The 17,734-nt window shown below is 37.9% G+C and overlaps 2 protein-coding genes across 2 annotated transcripts; one reads left to right on the top strand and one right to left on the bottom strand.

Moving 5' to 3' along the window:
- The first annotated feature begins 3,547 nt into the window (after window positions 1-3,547).
- On the top strand, window positions 3,548-5,858 carry LOC137806763 (cytochrome b561 and DOMON domain-containing protein At5g47530-like). The gene is made up of 3 exons (XM_068607035.1): window positions 3,548-4,456; window positions 4,892-5,146; window positions 5,270-5,858. Exons 1-3 carry the CDS (start codon window positions 3,833-3,835, stop codon window positions 5,594-5,596), a joined length of 1,206 nt encoding a protein of 401 aa, XP_068463136.1. The 5' UTR covers window positions 3,548-3,832; the 3' UTR covers window positions 5,597-5,858.
- Window positions 5,859-7,017: 1,159 nt separating this feature from the next.
- Window positions 7,018-10,930, bottom strand: LOC137806762 (inositol-phosphate phosphatase). The gene is made up of 12 exons (XM_068607034.1): window positions 10,543-10,930; window positions 10,407-10,462; window positions 10,267-10,317; window positions 10,096-10,176; window positions 9,893-9,996; window positions 9,734-9,818; window positions 9,053-9,107; window positions 8,927-8,970; window positions 7,868-7,936; window positions 7,679-7,779; window positions 7,536-7,592; window positions 7,018-7,303 (listed from the first exon to the last, which is right to left on the bottom strand). The coding sequence occupies exons 1-12, from the start codon at window positions 10,553-10,555 to the stop codon at window positions 7,207-7,209; spliced, it is 813 nt and encodes a 270-aa protein (XP_068463135.1). The 5' UTR covers window positions 10,556-10,930; the 3' UTR covers window positions 7,018-7,206.
- Window positions 10,931-17,734: the final 6,804 nt, after the last annotated feature.

Here is a 17,734-nt window from a genome sequence, read left to right as displayed (position 1 = left end):
ATCAAATTTGTTAAAATATATTTAAAATGTGTGAAAACCGTACACCTCAAATGATGAGTTCGTTATTTAATTTCACGTGTGAAATATTCATACATATAAAATATAATATATGTACAGTGGGGAATATAGAAGAACGACAGCGTAATAGCAAGTAGCAAAACGTGCCAGAACGAAAAGGTGAACAATTTTGACTTAGAAGATGATTGGAGTTATGGAACCAATTTTAATTGCATAATTATTAAGAATTAGATAATCTAACTCCATTTTATAAAATAAAGATTTTATTTATTTACATATTATATAATATTTTACTTTTAAGATATGTAAAATTTTTAATACACTTTTTTTTACCTGTCAATTTATAATATTATATATTTATGGATAATCTCCATAAAATTTAATAAATCTAATAAATTTTTATTTATAATAGATTATAAATACCATATTAAATTGTAAATTTTAAATTTAATTTAATTTTACAAAATTAACTTATGAAATAAAATTTATATTTAATCATATACTACAAAATATACTTATTTATCAAAAAAGGTACGAGATCTCCAACACAACAATCAATAAAGATCTTCAACACAATAGTGCTACCAACATACCAAATTGGATTCCAATTCTTAAACCATGTAATCATAATTCTTCAATTTTAATTGCTTCGTAGACTCATTCTTAAGAATTTTCTATTGCTAATGACCACTTCACTTTTAGTGTGCCTGTTTCTTCAGCAGATTCCCAAATTCTGCACGTAATAATACATCACCTAAAAAAACATTAAATTTATATTTCAAAACTCAAAATAATGATGAAGATATTTACCTAACTAGTATTTTATTTTATGTATAAGATAAATGCCTATTTTTATACAATTAGGTTTTATGATAGAAAGAAGTATTTTTTAAATACGTAAATTATATTATAAATATACATTTTTTAATATATATTATTTTTAATTATTTCAATTCATTTTAAGGATATAAATGAAATATAATTTTGAAATATGTAAGAAATTATGAAAATCAAAGTGTGTGAAAAATAAAATAAAAAGAAAGTGGTTTAAGATTCTGGTATACCAATATAATTTTAGGAGTTGATGTGAAAGACATTTTATATAAATCTTCTTCCTTAAGACACATTTTCTTTAATTCTTCAATACACTTGTGCCGGACGATCCTCGGACCTCGGCGTTGACCGCAGTTATGGTGGGGCCCCAAAGGCTGGGTCCACTGGGAGGCTGGGAGGACAGGCTAGTGTCTCGCGAAACACACGAGTGAGGGTAGCCGAGGAGGGGGCAGCATCAAGGTGTAGGGCGTGGAGGCCTCGGACCTTGGTAACCCTAAACAGTAAAGATGGGTCGAAAAAGGTGGTTTCCAAGCCATACTCAGTAAGGGAGAGGCCTAGATCACCGAGCCCCCATGCATGGGGTGTGGACGACGCGGTAGGGTGTGCCACAATCAAAGAGCCACTGGGAAAGAGACGACTCGTAAGGGTCACGTTCCAGGGGTGATCTGCATGCATGGCATGTGAGTAGCTAAAGGCACTCCCAGGGCGGATGGCCCAGAGATTGGGTGCATGAGTTGGCACCCAAGTGGTCATCCCGTGAAGGTTGCACTCCGGGAAGGGAGTCTTACGCACTAGATGGCCCTCAGAGTGGGTGATAGTGACGCTAAGACGCACCTACAGTAAGCCTAAGTTACAGTTAGCGAAAGGGGCAGAAACACTAGAGTATATAAAGGGTAACAACCAACACAACAAGGTACACAATTCTAATGCAAGTAACACACAGAGAGAATACACACACACAAAAGCTCTCAGAGTTAGAGTTTTTTGGTGTTTCTTTGCCCTAGAGTTTGACTTGAGTGTCAGAGTGCAAACGACCGCAAGGGCGCCCTTTGTCTCTTTGTTTTCAGGTGATTCCATAGGAGGAAAGGCACGTAGGGACGGAGGGATTCTTGGACGCGAGATCTTCGTGGACGCACGAAGACGTTTTAGGTCAACCGACGGGAACAACACTTTTCAAGCATAAAAGAACTCTAAACTTCAAAACAAATAATAACTAAAACAAATTTTCCCTTAATAATAATACCTAAAAGAGTTATAATAAAGAAAAAAATGTTTAGTTTATAATAGAACTATATTTTTTTTAAATCGACAAATTTCTCCAGAAAATTTTAATCTATTTTTGTATTTAAATTTATAGTTTATTATGAATGGAAAGTATTATTTAGAAATTATTAATCTATATATTAGGAGTTGTTTTCGCTCGTGTTAAGCTACAAATATTGTCTTAATCTTGTCTAGTGAGAGTTTTTTTTTTTAAATAAAAACTTTTATGTTAGGTATCATTATGCAACTTGAGATTTCAGCTAGACTGATACTCAAGTAACAACAATCATTTGCCATCACATGAAAAAATTATTATTAAAAAAAATACAAAAATATAGGGGACTAGACAAAAACCTATATGTTAAACGATACATAGGTAGACTATATCTATTCATAAATAATTATAAGAATAAACTAGATGAACGCCTATTATACCAATAAAAAGATTCTTTATGAATAAACCATAAATTAGCTAATTTATCGGCAGACGCATTCTCTCCACGAAAAATATGAGTAACCGTAAACCTAATTTCTCCATAGTAATGAAATACTTATCTAGTGGGAGTTCAACTTCTTGATTTTTTTTCTTAAATTTAATATCAAAATTAATTTAATTTAACTGGTAAAAAATTCTTTTTCAACCATCATATGAAAAAACTACTACTTAACTAATTGAGCGTAAGTTCTTATAAACTCTTTCGAGTTTGATCTCTCCCAAACTACTCCAAATTTTCATTTCCATCCATATAGTTTTCTCAACTGTGATGTATTTATTGAACAGTAGTAGCAATATCTACTTATATATATGTACTATTCATTTTTTTTCTTCTTTTTCTGTATGTGACGTACGAACTTGTAGGGTGCTTCGACAATCATATGCGAGACTTTATTTTCATTCAACAAATCCTTAAAAGAAAATCGGGCCTTAGTATTTTGGTGTAGTGTTTCGTATAAAAACGACAAAATCCTTAAATGTTTTCCAAAGTTTAATGAAGAGTTGACTATAAGAATTAAATTTGAAAAGTTTAATTAAGAATCCAGTATAAAAAAAATAATATTTGGAAACAATTATTTAAACTAAATGCAACAAAAGAAAAAGGTATCTATGGAGTCACGTCGTGCAACTACTCTGGCACGTTGGGGTGGAAAGAGTGGTCCTCTTCTACATGCAGGCTCCACTCATGATGGAGCTTGTTAAATTGATGTATAAGCTTAGTGATCAGAAAACGATAGATGCAGAGCTAAACTTGGGAAGCATTCTTGGTGGAAAAAATCAAACCACCTTAACCTTAACACGGAAAGGAAGCTTCCCAAAAGGGATAGTTAATTCTTATGATTGCTTTGGAAGGAAGATTTCCTGATTAATTTATCTACTGTTTAATTTGTCAATAACTTCAACATTATAAAAACCTATTCAAACTCTTTTTTAATTTCTACCTTCCGTCCTTCCACATTGTAATTCTTGCACATTAAACAACTCAACTGCCAAAACCCACCAACTCTTATCTTATAAATAAACTCACCCCTCCTTTTCCATCTCCCTCAACCCATCATCTCCACTACCTGCTCCACCTCAAAGCTGTTGTTTGCATCACAAGAAACAAATTTTCTTTTCAATTCTCAAAACCCATTTGGTACCAAATTCGTTGATACACTTTCTCAACTTGTCAAGTCATTCACAGATTGGCAGCAATTAAGATAGATTACACGACCAGACATGTTGATGGGCAGCATGTTGAGGCTGGTGTTGGCCTTGTGTGTTTTGAGTAGCGTGGTTGTGACATCCTCGGCCCAGACGTGTGGAAGCCAAACATTCTCTAACAGGTTGTTTGCCACATGTCGTGATCTTCCACAGTTGACAGCGTACCTGCACTGGACATACGACCAGGCGAGTGGGAAGTTGGAGATAGCATTCGTACACGCAGGAATCACCACAACAAACAGGTGGGTGGCATGGGCCATCAATCCCACCAACACTCTGGAACCAGCCATGATTGGAGCCCAGGCCCTGGTGGCCATTCCTCAGTCAAATGGAAGCCCAAGGGTCTATACCTCCAACATAGTGAGCACCAGGACGCAGTTGGAAGAGGGGGCAATCAGTTATCCCGTGTCGGGGTTGAGTGCCACCTTTGTGAACAACGAGGTCACCATTTTCGCCACTCTCACACTTCCCAACGACACCACCTCCTTCGTCCACGTCTGGCAGGATGGACCTCTCTCTGGCACTACCCCTCAAGAGCATAGCCACGAGACTTCCCACCAAAACTCCAAGGAAACGTTGAATCTTCTTTCCGGTTCCTCCACTCAGACAAATGGGAATTCACGCCAAAAAAGAAGAAACGTAATCACCAGTCTTTGCTTAATGTTTTCGATCATATCATGCATCACAATGACATGACTCCTTTAGTGTCCATCTATTAAAAAATACATGCTTTCAAGCGCAATTATCTGTTTCTTAAGTTTATTTCAATAGAGGGTATATTTGAAAGTGTTTGTCAGGTGAATATGTCAATTCTGTTTTCTTAAATTTTGTTTTTGAGCATTTGAACACAAAACTTGAAGAAAACAGGAGAGGATGTAACAACATCTCTCAATTGTTTTTGTTTTCTTAACAATTTTCAAATCATAGTAGATCTTGGATAAGAAATTAATTGTATAGAATTGTTTTAGAAAACAGTTTTTCAAAACAAGAGAGCGAGAGGGAATCAAATAGGCTCAGAAGTTTACTTTGGTGTTTGAGTAGAGATGTATTGAGTGTGGAGATTATTAATTTCAGACCCATGGAGTGCTGAATGCGGTGAGCTGGGGCATATTGATGCCAACGGGTGCCATAATCGCGAGGTACTTGAAGGTGTTCAAATCTGCAGACCCTGCTTGGTTTTATCTTCACATCACTTGCCAAGCCTCTGCATACATAGTAGGTATTTCCGGATTCGGAACCGGTCTCAAACTCGGCAGTGACTCCGAGGGTGTTGAATACGACACTCACAGAACGATTGCTATTGTCCTCGTCTGCCTTGGAACTCTTCAGGTACGAGGTTTTCATGTTATGACACCCTTAAGCAATATATGCTTAAGTCGTGTCCTTTCTGTGATGCTATACTAGTGTGTGATGGTACTGATAGAAAGCTACATGTGGTATAATTGGATGCAGGTGTTTGCGCTGTTCTTGAGGCCCAACAAGGACCATAAATTCAGAGTGTACTGGAATGCCTACCACTACTTGGTCGGATACGCCACCATATCCCTCAGTATCGCCAACGTTTTCGAAGGGTTCGACACCTTGGAAAATTACGTAGGGAATCGCTACAATAACTGGAAGCATGCGTACATTGGTATTATTGGAGCATTGGGTGGCATTGCTGTGTTTTTGGAAGCTTTCACATGGATCATAGTGTTGAAGAGGAGAAGGTCAGAGAACAAGTTGCCACACGGAGAAAATGGTGTTAATGGGTTTGGTTCTAGGCCACAGCAGGCGTAGGATATGTAGCCAGATAGATATTGGTTTGTTTTGTGATTTTATGCCTCTTACTACTTCTACCGGTGTGTGTTTTGTCGTTGGACTCCTTTGTATAATGTTGAGGGTATTTGGGAGTACTCCAGCTGCTTAGACTCTCAGTTTTGAGGTTATTCTTTCATAGGAAAGTGACTTTCAGGTTCTTGTTTTATTTATACTGTTACTGCACTTAGGTTGTATCGGTTTCTGTTACTTCATATTTGTATTTATGATTAATTACTTCTTACCTGTGTCTTACTCCTTCTACATATCTTGAGTTTCAAATATCTTTTGCGTTCCACGGGAGCAACCTCTTTCTTTCTTTCTTCGGCTTCTGGCGACGCCAAAGAAGGATATTTAACAGTATCATTGGTTACATTCTGATATTCTTTAAAACAGTTTTTAAAATTTAAAATAATTTAAATAAAATATAAGTAAAAATGGAAGTTACACGTGTTCGACATAATAATACGAACATCCCACTTTTCATATTTGTGTGAGAATAGCACTTTCACAACCCTCTTTTGGGAATGGAAATGTAGAAAAAATATGCTAAAATTGAGAGTTATATGAATCAATAATAATTAAGAATAGTTTTTCGAAGCATGAAAGAACATTTCCATGTTTACATTCTTGAAAATAAACTATTAATATGTAAAACACACTTTAAGTCCCAGATTATACCATAGGAACTCAGTCTATAATTGGATTGCTATTCAATAAATTCATAAAGATTCAGAAATGCAACTGAACAAAATAATAAAATAATAAGAAATGACCGAAGCGAAAAATATAAAGCTCTTTCTTTCTGATTGAAACAACTCATCTGATTCAATTTTATTAAAAATTGGCTAAGATTCAATTATAGTAATAAGTAGCAGTTCAACGTTAAAGCACACAGCTCAGATTCCTTGAATACATTACATTTAGGGGCACAATCATTGACTCGTCCTGAATTTGAATAGACTTGGTCAGACTAAAAGCAAAGCATTGGGTTCTCCAATTTCCCTCAACATCCACCAAGAATAATGGATTTTTATAATTCTCTGTTCTTCTCTCGACACAAGACTAGACCAATCATTTTATATTTTATATAATCACAGTTGTTCATATGTTATGAAAATGTAAACCAAACACGGTCCAGCCGGATGTAGATACGCACGCCAACTTACTTTATAATAGTAGATAACTTACCACTTGCAATTTTCTCAAATTTCTGTCAATTTTTATTATTTTTATGACTATACAACTACCTAAAATATACCAACTACCAAAAGACTCAGCCGTCTAATAATTAAAAAAAATGAAATCCAAAAGGAGTTAAGATGAGAACAAACAGAATATAATCAAGTTGAAAGTTTCTTAGGATCGGCATAGGCAATGAGATGGCATTATTCTAAATTAAGTTGCACGGTTAAACTATCTGACATTTTTGAATTAGAGAATAGAATACTAAAATTTTGGTAAGGTTATACAAGAATTAGAAAAATGATTGAAGTCACGCATCCACACTACAAAGCATTTTAACAAAAGGGAAACGAACTAAGATAAGGCTGACTAAATTTCTCCGGTCTCATTTATTAATTGCAGGTTTCTCACAGGTTTTGGCGCACAACATCAACAAGGGCATCCTTCAAGAAAGGGTTGGAAGCAGCTACTCTCTGAGATGTGATGTCAAAATCAGCCCCAGACCTGAAGCAAATGAACCATCAGATCTTGACACAATCTTTCAAGCATATGCATCCAAGTTTGTTTTTATACTTCCGAATGAATAGAAAGGACTTCCCATATTGTATGTACATCCAACCATAACAACATAAATGCCCACAAGATGAAGATTAATGCAAGTAATAAAATAGCTTACCCATCTAACAGTGCAAACAGTCTAGAACAGAGAACAAGAGAATCAAATTACAGAACTTACGGATCAAATATAACACCTCCAGCTTCTCTAACAATGACCGCACCGCCTGCCACATCCCTAATAAGAAGGAAGAGACTGTTAATCTAGGAACAGATCATATTATCATAATACCCACCATTTGTGAGGGATGTTAAAATTCCTACCAAGGACCTCCAAAGCCAAGTTCAAAGAATACATCCAGCCTTCCACATGCAATACCGCAAAGGTTTAAGGCACAGGAACCAGTCATCCTGAGTGATCTCACCTAATCAGATTAAAGGCATGGTTATAATGATGTAACAATATCAAGCTTTAGTCCGATTGATTTGAATAAGAAGAACACCTCATTTTACCTTGAAAAGCAAGCTATTAATCCTATTTGTACAGACATCTACTGTTAAATTGTCACGTTTTGTTCCAATCTGCACTTTCAGAAATAAAACTTAATGAATTTCAAATCTGTCTTGATTTAAAACATTACAGGGAACTGACACATGTTTGAGTCATCCCTTTCACGTTAGTATCCCAAAAATATGATAACTTTTATACTCGAGGACTGGAATTGCATGCAATTAAATAAAAATGTGCAGGGACAAAAGGTGAAAGTCGCTGGGGAGGATACAACTCTTTTTGCACAATAGATGGCAATAATATATGAGATCATGAATGGGTTACCTGGAATACAATTTAAAGCAAACTTAGCAATGACATTGACATCAAAATCTGCTAAATGATCATATTTGCAGTTTCTACAATGTAACTCCCAAAAAAGACAAATTTTAATTCCTATGTTACTTTCTTATATTTTCTTCATCGTGTCTCAGTGATTACCAAAATAGATGGAAATGTTTAGATTTTGTACCTTCTAGGTTTGCACAAGTTCACAAATAGAAAGGCTTTGAAATGTACATACGAGGCATTTGTTTATAATTTGAAGTACTTGAGAGGCAAGTAGAAAAAGAAACATAACCAGAGCAACACATAAAGACCGAGGAGCATACAGCATTTATAAATTCAAAATGGTCAGGTTACAAATCTATTTGGAAAATAAAAGGAGAGTATCATGATTTATATGGATCCTCTAACACAGCTCATGACGCAGATGCAAGGTACTGAAAAGAGAATACAAATGTGTAGATAAAGATTGACACGTAATGGCACACACACATACATACATGCATGCTCGCATAGGTGCTTAGACCAAATAACAGACAGAATGCAGTCTGCAGTTTTTTTTTATTAACCAAAAGAACTGCAGGGCTATTGGACATTGATATGCAGGAGCAAATAATTATCCCAACTGAATGTTTCTCATTAAGGATAGCGAGTGGAACAGAACACATACCATTGATCCTTAGAAAAAGGATAAATGCAAAACTTTCACAAAATCAACTCTAACAAACTTGAAATACCTCTGTGGCGAGAAGAGCGCTCATTAGTTCAGTTTGTGATGATACTGAAAAATTCAAGGCAATATCCATGAGGTAACTATACTCCATTAACGATAACAATCAAAAGACAGAGATCAGAAGATCCACCTTTTATAGGCTTTCCGTTCAGAAAAGCACCTTTTCCACGGATTCCAGTGAAAAGCTACATGTGCCATTCTAAAACTTCAGTTTTCATAGCAAGGAAGGGGGGAAAACAAATAAAAACTCTTAAAATCAATTTGTAACTAAGATTTGCTTCCATTTATATATTATAATTTAGTCATATATATAGTTGGTGTGTATCTTTAACAAAAACAATTAACCTCTCCATACCAATACCAATATTAGTAATAGAAAGTAAGTTATAGATTTTGGTTCCTAAATCAATTACTTCAATGTCACTAGTCCTCAACGAACCATTACAAATACGTTAAAGTCATTGAAATACTATTTATAACAGAAGAGAACATATTGATTGAAAGCTTTGTCCAACAATCTGAATTTTCATGGTAACCAAAAATAAAAACAATAACTATTCCCTCATGTTGAACCTTCACATGATCATATTATTTGAAAATTTTGGGTCTATCTTTTTTAATATGATTCTACCTGTTTAATCTCAAAGAAGAGAAAGATACCAAAATCTACACGATATATGAAAAATCCAATAGAAGATAGGATTCGTTTAATTATAATAACGTTTACCATTGAATAATACATATGCTTCAAACGTCAGGAAATTTGGAATGGCGGTGTGGTCAGACAGTGGTTCCAAAGAAAGGTTCTCACCTCATTAATGATAGGATTGTAAACAACACCAACTGTAGGAATTTTTCCAATTGTAAGACCGATGGATACACAAACAAAAGGGAACCTAAAAAGGCAGAAGTATAATCAGTCCATATGGAAAAGCCAATGTATCAGTTAAGACATCAAAGCAATATTTACCCATGAACAAAATTAGTAGTTCCATCGAGAGGGTCAACTATCCATGTGGGTTCATCAGTCAGTTCTGCATTGCCACCAGCAGCTGTGGTTTCTTCCCCAATGAACTAAAAAGGAAAAGAAATCACAATGACGTTGAGAAGATATAGAGTGCAAGGCCAACTAAAAAATGATTAGGTGTAAAGTTGAGGGAGAGGGGAATGAACCTTGTGAGAGGGGTAAAGTTGCTTGAGATGATTAAATATGAGATCTTCACATGCTTTATCAGTTTCAGTGACCAAATCAACCTAATAAAGGTAAAAAGAGTTATTATTGTACCTTTGATCGTCTACTTACAGTGGAAATTTCCAAGTTAGAAATGAAGGCAAGGCAGAAACCTGTCCTTTGTGCTGCACGTTCTTGGTCTGATAGAAACCTTTGCGAATAATCTGCAATGAAAATCGTATTTGATGTTCAAAAAGAGATGAAACTAAAGAGACAAACAAAGAGTGTGAGAGAGATTGGAGTGGGGAACGACCTCACCAGCCTTTTGAGCAGCGTCGACAGCAGATGCGAGGAATTGCGAGAGCGAATCTGTGTTTGCAATGAAAATCAAAAGAATGCAATACCATTTAACATACGCAATTATTAAAATGATTCGTTCCTAATCGTACCATTATCACCCATTTTGTTCCTTCGCAAATCAGAGTGAGAACTTCAACCCAATACTGCTCGCACTCTGAACCAGAAGCCCAGTTATATAGCATGTTCAGTTCCATTTCCTATTTTCTCCTCTTGCGGATTTTACTTCATTTACCTCTGTTTACTTTTTATGTTTCTTAATAACACTTTATGAACATTTATTGTCATTGTTTATTTGTCTCTCAATTTCTCATGTTTTATTATTTTCCTCAATGCTGAATGGAATATAAGGGTACAAAGATGTTTGAGAATTTGTGGGGTGAGATTTCTCCGTTTTCTCTTATCTATTCCGTGAATGAGAAGAAGAAAAAATGGTTTTTTCTCTCATGAAGCTTCCTCAGTGTGGCATTTCGTCTATTCGTCTCCTTGGATTCAACACTAAGCACTTATATAATCCAAATCAGAAACTGTTGTCTATAATTATCCCGTGTGATATGGATTAAGCGGGGAGGCAAAGAAAAAAAGGGAGCAAAATGTTTTTTATACACTTTTAGGGCCTACTTTTATAATGTATAATTTTAGTTTTTATAATAATTTAAGTTATATCTATTTTTTTAGTTTTTTAAAAGTAAACAATTTTAACCCACAACTAATAAATTTAATTGTAGTCCACAATTTTATATTAATATATACAAATGTAAATTTTGAAGATTAAGATTAAACTAGTCATTTTAGGAGATATGGTATGAATTCAAGGAATTACAATAAATCCATAGAAGATGTGCCAGTCACAGTAATATTCCTATATTTTTTTCTATATCTAATAATCATAATTGAATGAAATATTAAAATAAATATATAAATATAATATAAACATGTTTATAATTTTTTATATAGTATTTTAAAATATATTTCTTTTCATATGGATTAAATATTTACATAAAATTAAAATAAATATTTAAAAGAAAATAAACATTTCATCATCCAACTTCTCATTAAGGAGTTCTATTACCTATACCATCATCTGCTCCCGTGTAAATACACAATCATCACACATTAAAGAAAACAACCACAAAACAAAGCAAGGGTAAGCTAGCTATTTTTAAAATTTATAATATAAATATAACTTTAAATATTCACGTAAAACTATCAATTCTCATGCAGTTCTACGTAATCATCAAGTGTCTATCCAAATTCACAATTCATCTTTCTGATATCAGACTTCTACTAACTCACAACACTTAGACACTTGATTCTACTTCCGAAAAACTCGTGCATTAACTTAGACTCAGATACCTGCACTTGTCATACTATCTCACTATGAAAATCACACAGTTATGCGTATAAATAATTTAAATATCATCTCTCTCTTAGTATGACAGGGTTAACTCGTATAACATATCAAGTTAGTTATCTTTCAAACAACTTACCTATTCATATGAACCTCCTTCGACTCTCACCACCTAAATAACTTCATCTATATGATTCCATTAGCTCTGAAGAGAAATAAAGTAACCTTTTAAAAGCAAAGGTAAAAATTTCAGTTTTAATTTTTTTTATACAGAGTTTAGCTTGAGCGAAAATCATCTTGCTTGAGCAAGAATGGGTCTCGCTCAAGCGAAAATTTTCTTGCTTGAGCGAGATTGAACCCAAGAGCATCCAAAATTTCAACTCAAGTTTCGCCCGAGCTAGATTTCTTCTTGCTTGGGTGAAAAGTGGACCCGAGAATACCCCATCTTTTCATTTTATTCTCGCTTAAGTGAGAACTATCTCACCTGAGCAAGATATGCAGAAAAAGATGCATAAACCATTTTTTACCTGTTATATTTATGAACTAAAATTTCATTCAACTTATAGTTTTATAAATCTACACATTCAATTGACAGTTCTCACTCATATATGCTCTCTAAATCAATCATCATCTAAAACCAAACAACCAATTCTCATCAAACATCACATTTTATGTACTTCAACAAACTATTCAAATACAATTCAACTCATTTATATTACCTGTACAGGCCAAACCTCAGTCATCGGCACCAGAGAAAGACATTGGACATCGGACATCGGTGGATTGATAGCGATAGTGGGCCACGTAAGTTGGGCCCCACAGACAATATGAATTAACATGACTTAACACCCAGATACTAGAAAAGACCTAAGTCACGAGAGGATCATGCATGAGGTGTGTATGGTACATTCAGGTACGACACAAGCAAGTGTTCCTTGGAGGCGCTAAGGCTCGTTAGGGTTAGGTTTCCAGGGGAAGACTGCATGCACGACACGTGAATACTTAGGGCACCTACAGAACAAATGATGTCGTAGCGCTGATACATGAGTAGGTGGTACCTTGGCGGCTACGTTGTTAGATCTATGCACTCCATAAAATGGAAGTCCTATGCGCCAGATTACACTGAGATTGTGTAATAGCTGCGCAAGGAAATTCTCCCAGGAACCCTAAGCTCACTAAGAGACATGACATCACAGAAGTAACCTTAGATACAACCTATAAATAGGGTGGTAAGAACCCTAGCAAGGTACGTCGTTTCTAAGACTGAAACTACTTTACACACATTACTATTTTCTAGCCCTTACTGACTTGAGCATCGGAGTGTAAACGGCCGTAAGGGCGCCCTTTGTCTTTACAGGTGAAGCGTTCTTCTACCTAACGAAGTTCGATTCCAGACAGAGACAAACGGGGCGAGAGACTATTGTTTGAGTCAACCGACAACCGAGTCAACTGACGAGAGCATTTGGCACCCACTGTGGGGCCCGATAAAACTAGGTCCCACTCACAATTGTGTTGAGAGCCACCAACAATATGAGAAGCACGATGCAAGGATCTGCTGCGCCCTCAGGAGGGGACAACGTCACCATGCAACAACTCATGGAGCAAAAACTTGATGACTTTTTACGGCAAGTGCACCGCGTTTGTCAAAAGTAATAATTGTCCCTAAGGACGGATATCGATCCCACAAGGAACAGTAAATTATCAAGTACAATTATCGCTAAATATAGAACAAAACAATTAAAAGTGTATTGAAAGTGGTTGTGTTGGCGATAATCAATAAGAAAACAGACAAAGAATTAATTGTTTCAATTGGAAAAATAGGGATTAGGTTTCATCTCTCTCACTCTCAAGTATTTTGATTAGCATGTCAATATTAAGTTCTTTGATTGAAATTGATGCCCGTATAAAAATCATTTATATCGATTCCTCGCATATAAAATCCTTAAGAATGTCCCCTAACTATCGATCCCTCGCATAATTATAAGAACAACTTAGAACGAAGCTCAGACGTTTAATAGCAATTAACATTTCAAGTCTATTCCTAGCACTCAAATATGTTAAGTATTGTTGTTTAGGTCCGAACCCTAAAAATACCTCCCGGTCAGATTTAAGATTCTCAATTTGTCACGGAAAATTAAAAGTAAAATAACAATACCAATAATCAATCAAGAACTGAATATTAATATATAAGATATCACCTCAATACATAAGAGTTTGAGCAGATTACTCCCAATCCCAAAGGGTAGAATTAGCCACGCATACTTCTAGCACCTTCTATTCTCCCAATTGGTTACAATTCACTCTATGGTGTTTTCCTCTCAATCTCGCACCCTAAGGTTGAGCCTCTAGCCCTCTATTTATCCTAGTTTTCTAGGGTTAGGTTGTTTATTGTGTTGCGCTAATGGGCTAAATGATAAAACATAAAAAAAGGCCCAATCTTCCTTTGCATCTTTTTCCATTCTGGGACCTTCTATCTTTATCTTTTTAGCTCAAATCATTCATCTTTAATCCAAATCTCCAATCTTCCTTAGAAATCTGCAATTAACACCAAATTTGGGAATAAAATACTCTTATTCAAATAAAGATCATAAAAAATGTAAAAAGGTATAAATTCATAAATTAGAGATTATTTTATATGTAAATTAGCAATAAATCCTCATAAGTGCCTATATTTTAATATGAAATATTACTGAAATTAGACACTTATCAGAGACCAAACGCGCCCTCCAGGAGGCGGTAGGGGCGTCCAGAGTCGACCAAGATCGTTTTCAGGTTGATCTGGCCGCATCGCAAGCGAACAACAAAGAGTTGCACAGAACCAATGGGGAATTGCACATGAATTTGCAGAATGTAGGAGAGCGCACCGTGGATGAGCGAGCCCCACCTCTGCCCGTGTGGGCCCGCCCCATGTTGTTCTCTCAGGTGATCATGGACACTGTGATACCATCCACGTTCATGGGCTCGAAGGTCACCTTCACAGGTGTAGAGGACCCAGAGGCTCACATCACAACGTTCCACACCCAGATGATGCTTTCAAGAGGGTCTGACGCTGTGTATTGTAAGCTATTCATGAGTACGTTGGCATGCGCAGCGTTGGACTGGTTCATCAGTCTTCCTGACGGACATATTACTTCATTCGATCAGTTCACAACGCTGTTCAGGGAACAATACATTGTTAATCGAGCTCCCCCTCCAATCTCTTACGATCTCTTTGACGTAAGGCAATACCAGGGAGAGTCCTTGAAAGAGTTTTTAAACAGGTTTGGGGTACAAGTCGTGAAACTACACACCAAGAACGAAGCCATGACGGTGCACGCCTTCACTAAAGGAGTGCTGCCAGGACCTTTCAGCGAGTCGCTGATAAGGTGTTGCCCAAAGACGTTTTGCGAGATCAGGCATCGGGCTGTGGAACACATCGTCGCGGAGGATCGGGTCACAGAGAAACGTGGTAGCATTGGCCCTGTCCGACCTCGGGAAACAGGTTGTCCTCAACCCATGAGGGTACATGAGGCAACAACAGAGAAAAGGGCCCCAGGAGCACAGTCGCCATACGAAGCTAGGAAGAGAGAACATCCCACCTAGACACAATTTTCGGGTGGAACTGAAGGATTTGATCGCCATGACATCGTCCCACATGACAATGACCTTGTTGTAATCTCAGTGGTGACAACAGGCAGAAAGGTGCACTGCGTCCTGGTAGATCAAGGAAGCTCGATCGACGTGATGTTCTAGTCGACCTTCAACAAGTTGTAGTTGTCTCCTGCCAGTTGATGCCTTACGTGGGATGCATGTATGGTTTCGCGGGAGATCAGGTGGAAGTACGGGGGAAAATAAAGCTGAGGACGACCTTCATTGATGGTGTAGCATCCCGCACCGCAAACATCAGGTATCTTGTCGTTAATGCTCCTTTAGTATATAACATTCTTTTGGGCAGACCTGCTTTGAACAGGATTAGAGCAGTGGCCTTGTCGAGGCATATGAAGATGAAGTTGTCTTCCCTTGAAGGGTCGTGATCACTATGAAGTCTGATCAGAAGAAGGCCAAGAGGTGCTATGAGAACAGCCTCAAGACAAAGGGATGAATTTGCTCAATCACCACCCAACCTCCAAGAGAAGAAGGAGTCGCCCAATCTCCAAGGGAGGAAGAGGTCACCCGACTTGAGATCGCCCGGGAGAGACGACTTGAGCCTACAGAGGAGGTGCTAAAGAGAGAGATCGGGGGTAAGAAGGTCAAGCTTGGTAGATCTTTGGGCCAAAAAGCACAGGACCAGATTGTTGAGGTCATAGCATGACACATGGATGCTTTCGCATGGTCAGCCTCAGACATTCCTGCCTCACCATGGACCCAAAAGTCCGACCTGTCCGTCAGAGACGGAGAAAGTTCAACGACGATAGGCGACAAGTCATCGGAGAAGAGATGCAGAAGTTGTTAAACGTTGGCCACATCATGGAGATACAATACCTAGAGTGGCAGGTGAACATAGTGTTGGTCAAGAAAGCCAGCGGGAAGTGGAGGATGTGTGTGGACTTCATGGATCTTAATAAGGTCTGTCCAAAGGAATCTTACATGCTGCCCAGCATCGACGCCCTGGTAGACAGAGCCTCAGGGTGTAGACTCCTGAGCTTCCTGGATGCTTTCTCGGGGTACAACTAGATCTGCATGCATCCCAAGGACGAATGCAAAACAACGTTCATGACGGAGCTCTCCTGTTACTATTACAAAGTGATGACCTTCGGGCTCAAGAATGCAGGGGCGACCTACCAGCGACTGATGGATAGAGTACTTGCGCCCATGATAGGGCAGAATGTCCAGGCTTACGTGGACGACATGGTGGCCACCTCGGTGAAAGACCAACACGTCACTGATTTGGAAGAGCTATTTACTACAATAGCTAGATACAGGTTGAAGCTGAACCCCGAAAAGTGTGTGTTTGGGGTGAAGGCAGGTAAGTTCTTAGGGTTCATACTCACCGAGCGTGGGATAGAGGCGAATCCATAAAAGTACGCTGCAATCATAGCTATGCGCAACCCGATCTCGGTGAAAGAAGTGTAGCAATTGACAAGGCTGATGGTCGCTCTCTCCAGATTCGTGTCAGCAGGGGAGACAAGGGGCATCCCTATTTCCAATGCCTCAAGAGAAACAACAGGTTCATCTGGACCAAGGAGTGTGAGGAATCCTTCCTCAAACTGAAGGAGTACTTGGCTACCCCCCCAGTATTTTGCAAGCCCCAACCTGGCACACCACTTCGACTGTATTTTGCAGTCACAGATCGGGTGATCAGTTTGGTTCTGGTCTAAGAGCAGGATCAGGTACAAAGACCGATATAGTTTGTGAGTAAAGTGCTCCAAGGGCCTAAGGTGAGGTACCAGGCCATAGAGAAGGCAGCTTTGGCAGTAGTGTTTTCAGCGGGGAGACTTCGCCATTACTTCCAGAGTTTCACAGCGATCGTGATCACAGACCTGCCCATTCGCAAGGTCTTACAAAAGCCTGATGTGGCAGGAAGAATGGTGCGCTGGGCGGTAGAACTATCAGAGTTCGATGTGCAGTACGAACCTAAAGGCCCAATCAAAGGCCAGGTTTACGCTGACTTCATGGTAGAACTCTCCTCATAAACCACATACCAAGAAGGAGCAGATTTCAGGTGGGTCCTCTCCGTAGATTGGTCCTCTAACCAACAGGAGAGTGAGGCTGGTTTCATCTTGGAAGGACCAAATGAGTTGTTGATCGAGCAGGCCCTGTGGTTTGCTTTCAAGGCCAGCAGTAACCAGGCGGAGTATGAGGCCCTCATAGCTGGAATGCTGCAAGCGAAGGAGATGGGGGGCGAAAAGTTTGTTAGCAAAGAGTGACTCCCTGTTAGTAACAGGGCAGGTCACAGGAGAGTACTAGGCCAAGGACCCCCAGATGGCCGTATACCTACAGTATGTTGAGATTCT

The sequence above is a fragment of the Phaseolus vulgaris genome, chromosome 3 (assembly GCF_000499845.2).
Source record: "Phaseolus vulgaris cultivar G19833 chromosome 3, P. vulgaris v2.0, whole genome shotgun sequence".
NCBI lineage: Eukaryota > Viridiplantae > Streptophyta > Magnoliopsida > Fabales > Fabaceae > Phaseolus > Phaseolus vulgaris.
The sequence above is the reverse complement of the archived record's forward strand: the minus strand, read 5'-3'. Positions and strand labels throughout refer to the sequence as shown.

Excerpts from the sequence above, each read along its gene's own strand:
- LOC137806763 (XM_068607035.1), top strand. The coding sequence starts at position 3,833 with ATGTTGATGGGCAGCATGTTGAGGCTGGTGTTGGCCTTGTGTGTTTTG. Across the intron at positions 4,457-4,891 it reads CACGCCAAAAAAGAAGAAAC|ACCCATGGAGTGCTGAATGC; the intron begins GTAATCACCAGT and ends TATTAATTTCAG. Across the intron at positions 5,147-5,269 it reads TCTGCCTTGGAACTCTTCAG|GTGTTTGCGCTGTTCTTGAG; the intron begins GTACGAGGTTTT and ends AATTGGATGCAG.
- LOC137806762 (XM_068607034.1), bottom strand. Across the intron at positions 10,318-10,406 it reads CTGCTCAAAAGGCTGGTGAG|ATTATTCGCAAAGGTTTCTA; the intron begins GTCGTTCCCCAC and ends TTTTCATTGCAG. Across the intron at positions 9,997-10,095 it reads AACTTTACCCCTCTCACAAG|TTCATTGGGGAAGAAACCAC; the intron begins GTTCATTCCCCT and ends TTTCCTTTTTAG.